Consider the following 6,747-nt stretch of genomic DNA (forward strand, 5'->3'; position numbering starts at 1 on the left):
CCCGGACTCGCTCCTTCCAGAACTCTCTCCAACCGCCGCCCTCCAGCCCGCGCGCCGCGCTCTGATTGGCCGCCGCCTCCGAACCTTCCACAACATTCGGCGGTGACCTCACCGCCCCGCGCTCCCATTGGTCAGCGCCGCCGTCAATCAGCCGCCGGGCGCCGCCCACTCGGCCGCTCTCACACTATATAAAGGGGCGGCAGCTCAGAGGCTCACAATCGCCTGGGAGAAGAGACAGCGCCGAGTGACTGGATCACTGCCACAGCAACACTGCACAGCAGCAGCGACAAAGACTCCATCTCATCCACTTTGACCCACAATCAACATGCCTGCAGCCAAAGGAACAGCCATTGGCATTGACCTGGGCACCACCTACTCCTGCGTGGGGGTCTTCCAGCATGGCAAGGTGGAGATCATCGCCAATGACCAGGGCAACCGCACCACTCCCAGCTATGTGGCCTTCAACGACACCGAGAGGCTCATTGGAGATGCTGCCAAGAACCAGGTGGCTCTGAACCCGCCCAACACCATCTTTGATGCTAAGAGGCTCATCGGGAGGAGGTTTGATGATGCGGTGGTCCAATCCGACATGAAACACTGGCCTTTCCAGGTGGTGAATGATGCAGGGAAGCCCAAGGTGAAGGTCGAGTACAAGGGGGAGGATAAAATCTTTTCCCCCGAGGAAGTCTCCTCCATGGTGCTGGCCAAGATGAAGGAGACGGCTGAATCTTACCTGGGACACACTGTCACCAATGCTGTCATCACGGTTCCTGCTTACTTCAATGACTCCCAGCGCCAGGCAACCAAGGATGCCGGTGTGATCGCTGGTCTCAATGTCCTCCGTGTCATCAATGAGCCAACAGCAGCTGCCATTGCCTACGGCCTAGACAAGAAGGGCAGAGGGGAACACAATGTTCTCATCTTTGACTTGGGAGGTGGCACCTTCGACGTTTCTGTTCTCTCCATTGACGATGGTATCTTTGAAGTGAAATCGACAGCAGGTGACACCCACTTGGGAGGAGAGGACTTTGATAACCGCATGGTCAATCACTTCATTGAGGAGTTCAAGCGTAAATACAAGAAGGACATCAGTCAGAACAAGAGGGCGGTCAGGAGACTGAGGACAGCCTGCGAGAGAGCAAAGAGAACCCTGTCCTCCAGCACCCAGGCCAGTATTGAGATTGACTCTCTGTTTGAAGGCATAGATTTCTACACCTCCATCACCAGGGCTCGGTTTGAGGAGCTGAATTCTGACCTGTTCAGAGGCACTCTGGAACCAGTGGAGAAAGCTCTGCGAGACGCCAAGATGGACAAATCACAGATCCAAGATGTTGTCTTGGTCGGGGGCTCCACCCGCATCCCCAAGATCCAGAAACTGCTGCAAGATTTCTTCAACGGCAAAGAGCTGAACAAGAGCATCAATCCTGATGAAGCCGTGGCCTTTGGAGCGGCCGTTCAAGCGGCTGTTCTGATGGGGGATAAGTCGGAGAATGTTCAGGATTTGCTCCTCCTGGACGTGGCTGCCCTGTCTCTGGGTCTGGAGACAGCGGGAGGGGTGATGACCGCCCTCATCAAGCGTAACACCACCATTCCCACCAAGCAGAGCCAGGTCTTCAGCACCAACTCTGATAACCAGCCCGGTGTCCTCATCCAGGTGTACGAAGGAGAGAGAGCCATGACCAAGGACAACAACCTCCTGGGCAGGTTTGAGTTGAGTGGCATCCCTCCTGCCCCCCGTGGAGTGCCACAGATCGAGGTCACCTTCGATATTGACGCCAACGGCATCCTCAATGTCTCTGCGGTTGACAAGAGCACAGGCAAAACAAACCAGATCACCATCAGCAATGACAAGGGCAGGCTGAGCAAGGAGGAGATTGAGAGGATGGTGCTGGATGCAGAAAAGTACAAAAGCCAGGATGAAGTCCAGCGGCAGAGGATCGCAGCCAAGAACTCCCTGGAGTCCTATGCCTTCAACATGAAGAGCGCGGTGGAGGATGAGAGCGTGAGAAATAAGATCAGTGAGGCAGAGAAGAAGAAAATCATTGAGCAATGTAACCAGGCCGTCCAGTGGCTGGAGAGCAATCAGACGGCAGAGAAGGAGGAGTTTGAGTACCAGCTGAAAGAGCTGGAAAATCTCTGCCGTCCCATCATTGCCAACCTGTACCAAGGAGGAGCAGCAGCAGCTGGGGGATCTTGCCGAGCCCAGGCTGGGAATGCCAGTTCCACAGGACCAACTGTGGAGGAGGTGGATTAAAAGACTGGAAAGAATAAGGATGGACATTGGGAATCTGACACGGCAGCCTTTTGGACTCTAGCTCATTGAGCGCTGGGCTGTCTTGTATTCCTGAGTGGCAGCGTTGCACTTTACTGAACTAGATGCTGCCAGGTCTACAGTGACTGTAATAGAACAGTGATGGTGACAGTGCTGCTCTGTAAACTGTCTCAAGACTGTGACAAACCGACTGTTGTAAATTCTACTAATCTGATGATGAATTCGCTGTATCATATTGAAGAGGATTCGTGTATTTAGCAAGTATTTGTTTTGTATGGGAATGTCCTTTTAATATACACACAAACTTTATTTTTATTACTTCGCTGTTTTAAATATTTGTTTAATAAAAGTTTTATTTCATTATTTGTCGTGCTTTCTGTTATGACTACATTTTTGAATGTGCTCTGAAATATTGAATTGCCAACATAATTTATCTACCAAATTATTTAAATTCCAGTTCAGTCAACAAGATTTTCAGTTCCTGAAACTCCTTTCGCATCTTCAACATTTTGAAATCATTTACTTCCAATTCAAGACTATTTCTGAAGTAAAGTCAATATAAACTAAACTGAGCTGAACTTTAAAACAAACTCTGGTTCCAAAACAACAGAGTAAGAAGTTTAACAACACCAGGTTTGGTCTCCACATCCAAAACAACAGTCCATGATTTACCCTGGTGTGAATAAAATCATTTTATGAAAGGGGGGGAAAAGACAATCTCGAGAAGCTACAGCCCTCTCGAGGCTGAGTGTATAGTTTTCAAACACAAATCACCACATGCTACACTGCACCTCCCTCTCCAGTCAATGCTATTGCAGTGTGTCTTGCTGCCTATATCCTAACCTGAACCAAGTCCTCTTCACCCATCACCCATGTGCTTGCTCTATCTGTCATTATAACATTCAGCTGCCTCTCACTGCCCTCACACTCACCACACTCTGCCTCGCTACCTCGACCGTGTGTGTTAAGTTTCTCTTTAGCCAAGCATTAGATCACTTTTCCTCATGTCTCTTTGCTCTGTGTCAGACTATGTCCTGTGACGTTACTGTGAAGCACTTTGGGATGTTTTACTGCTCTCCGGACACTGTCTGAACAGAAGTTGTTCTTTCTCTGCTCAGAAATACAACACACAGGTGGACTGGCCAGCCACTCACATTATGCTCAGAGAGTAAACCAAATCACAGAATCCTGACAGAACCGGAGGTGGTCATTCGGCCCATTGAGTCTATACCAACCACAATCCCACCCTCCCTATTCCTGTAACCCTCATTTACCCTGCGTATCGCCCTGACACTGGGGTCAATTTAGCATAGCCAATCCAACTAACCTGCACATCTTTGGACTGTGGGAGGAAACCGGAGCTCCCAGAGGAAACCCACGCAGACACGAGGAGAACATTGCAAACTCCGTACAGATAGTGACCCAAGCTGGGAATTGAACCCGGGTCCCTGGCACTGTGAGGCAGCAGTGCTAACCACTGTGCTGCCGTGCCGCCCAAATCAAACTAGCCCAACAAATCAAAGTGTATTAAATATTTATGAAATGTATTTGATCTTTACAATTTGCTATCATGCCGTTTGTACGACGGCGCAGTGGTTAGCATTGCTGCCTCACAGCACCAGGGACCCGGGTTCGCTTCCCGGCTTGGGTCACTGTCTGTGGGGAGTCTGCATGTCCTCCCCGTGTGTGCGTGGGTTTCCTCCGGTGCTCTGGTTTCTTCCCACAGTCCAAAGATGTGCTGGTTAGGGCGCATTGGCCATGCTAAATTCTCCCTCGGTGTACCCGAACAGGCGCCGGAGTGTGGCGACTAGGGGCTTTTCACAGTAACTTCATTGCAGTGTTAATGTAAGCCTCCTTGTGACACTAATAAATAAACTTTGTTAGCCATGAACATTGTCTGTCATATGAACCTGCTCTGCCTCCTAGTAAAACATTCTCCGCGCTGTCTCTGTTGATGGGTAGACTGTACTGTGACTCTGATGACACCAGTACTGAAAGGTCAAGAGCAGGGAAACAGCAGTTTCCATGCTAGGACAGTAGGTGGCAATGTTGCTCTCTGCAACTGTTCACCAAGTGCACTCAGTGGCAGCAACATGGGAAATGGGAGCAGGAGGAGACCATTCAGCCCCTCGTGCCTTCCCCACTATTCAACTCCATCATGGCTGATCTTCCACCTCAATGTCCCTTTCCCGCTCACTCCTCATATCCCTTCATGTCATTAAACTCCTGAAATCCATCAATCTGTGACTTCAAGATTCAGTGACTATTTCTCCACAGCCAAGAGGCAACAAGAATCAAAATCTCAATAAATACGTCGACATTTACACCAAGAATCTGGCACAGGATTCCGTCCCCGCACCTCTCCACTTTGTTTCAGTCCCTGCTCAAAACCAATCCTCCCCAACAATATATCTGTTCATGCAACAAGGACAGTGTTTGATCTGGACACGAAACCTCACTGGTAACCTCTGGAAGATCAGGTGTCCAAATGACATTCCCAACATTAGCCTCCATTATGGGTTCAAACACTGCGGATGCAGAACTGAAGTTTGTGTTAAAATCGAAAGAGAGGAAGTGGGACAATGAGGTTTAGTCTGGCATTTCTGGATCTGAGGGACACGACAGCCAAAGACATATCTTCCAGCGATGGACTAAGAACAACTTGACTTGCACAAGGTGTCAGAATTAGACAATATCTGAGGGTTGTTGCTCTGGATAAGTTTACAGAAATTGGGAGAGGCAAATTCGTAGGTGGATATAGATGTGAGAATGAGAATATGGGTCATTAGGCCTGCCACGATCCTCTGAAGTGGCAGAGCAGAGCTGAGGGGCCAAATGGTTGACTTCTGCTTCTAAATGCTACGTAGGAATGTTTGTTCCTGTGTCTGATTCAGGTGCTCATGTAGCTCAGTAATCACAGCAATGGTGAATGAGTGGCTTTGATTCTGGATCATAAAATCCCTACAGTGCCGAAGCAGGCCGTTCAGCCCATTGAGTCTGCACCAACTCTCTGACAGAGCATCTTATCCAGGCCTTATCCCCATGCATTTACCCCGCTAGTCCCCCTAACCAACTCTACAGAAAGTAAGGATGGCAGGTCATTGAATATTCTTTTGATTTGATTTATTATTGTCACACGTATTAGCATAGAGTGAAAAGTATTGTTTCTTGCACGCTATACAGACAAAGCATACCATTCATAGAGAAGGAAATGAGAGTGAAGAATGTTGTGTTACGGTCACAGCTAGGGTGTAGAGAAAGATCAACTTCATGCAAGGTAGGTCCATTCAAAAGTCTGACAGCAGCAGGGAAGAAGCTGTTCTTGAGTCGGTTGGTACGTGACCTCAGACTTTTGTATCTTTTTCCCGACGGAAGAAGGTGGAAGAGAGAATGTTTGGTGTTCGTGGGGTCCTTAATTATGCTGGCTGCTTTGCTGAGGCAGCGGAAAGTGTATGGAGTCAATGGATGGGAGACTGGTTTGCATGATGGATTAAGGTGTGTGACACTGCTGTGCCTTTAAGAAATGTATTTTAATCATGTTTTTGCAGTTTGTAAGTGGGCCTGCTTTTTTCCGTTATTGGCCCCGAGCTGTCTGAGCCGATGTCCTATTTTTTGTTGCTAAAGTCACATAATGGGCCTTCTGTTTATTTTTAATCTGGGCCAAATGCAGTGTCCTGGAGTTTTATCACCCATTTGGGAATTGTTAGGGGAAGAATAATTGACAGGTCAGCTGGAACCATTTTATTTCATAGGGAAAACCCAAGAGCTACTTTCAGTTTGGCAGAAGCTGTTTGGACAGCAGGCTGGATGCAGTGTTTTTGTGTCTCCCCAGGTATTGGAAATTCTGCTGCTGCTGGCTAGTTAGAAGCTATTAGGACTGCAGACTGGATGCAGTCTCTCTTGTCGTTCTGGAGTGCAAATTTTGCTGTCGGTGGTTTGCAAGCTAGAAGCTAGAGGCAAACAGTAGCTCCGTCTCTCCCTCGAGGTGCGCTGGGAGTTCCAGGATAGGGAAGTCAGAGTTTCAACTCTCCGTCCAAAGGAAGAATTCACAGCAGATGATGCAAACCTGCAAGATCCAGCATCACGTGAGCATACTTACTTTCTGTGCTAAGCCTGGAAGTGGGGGGGTGGGGTAATGTTTGCAGGCATATTTGTGTTGGAACAGTATTTTTAGCTGTTAAGATTTGAACAATGTCATGGTTGTGTTTCTTGTTTATAATTGGTAAATGTTATTTCTAATTGTCTTGTTATATGTTATCTGCATTCTTAAATAAACTTTGTCTGATAAAAGCACTCTAATGGGTCACTTGAACCATACCTGGAATGAAGCATCTTCCGCTTACCCGGGTCGCATTTAAAGTGCAAAACCATTGGCCTAGGCTGACTTTGTAAAACAGCTTGGAGTTTCTGACCTGGATTATAACAGGTGGAGGTACATAGATTCATATTGAACAAGGTAATCCGGGATAGTCAGC

At 48.1% G+C, this 6,747-nt stretch overlaps 1 protein-coding gene across 1 annotated transcript; it reads left to right on the forward strand.

Moving 5' to 3' along the window:
- The first annotated feature begins 229 nt into the window (after positions 1-229).
- Positions 230-2,635, forward strand: LOC144496733 (heat shock 70 kDa protein 1A-like). The gene has a single exon (XM_078217238.1). The coding sequence runs from the start codon at positions 326-328 to the stop codon at positions 2,252-2,254; it is 1,929 nt and encodes a 642-aa protein (XP_078073364.1). The 5' UTR covers positions 230-325; the 3' UTR covers positions 2,255-2,635.
- The last annotated feature ends 4,112 nt before the right edge of the window (positions 2,636-6,747 follow it).

The sequence above is a fragment of the Mustelus asterias genome, chromosome 8, assembly GCF_964213995.1.
Source record: "Mustelus asterias chromosome 8, sMusAst1.hap1.1, whole genome shotgun sequence".
Lineage (NCBI taxonomy): Eukaryota > Metazoa > Chordata > Chondrichthyes > Carcharhiniformes > Triakidae > Mustelus > Mustelus asterias.

Coding starts and splice junctions, on each gene's coding strand:
- LOC144496733 (XM_078217238.1), top strand. CDS start 326: ATGCCTGCAGCCAAAGGAACAGCCATTGGCATTGACCTGGGCACCACC.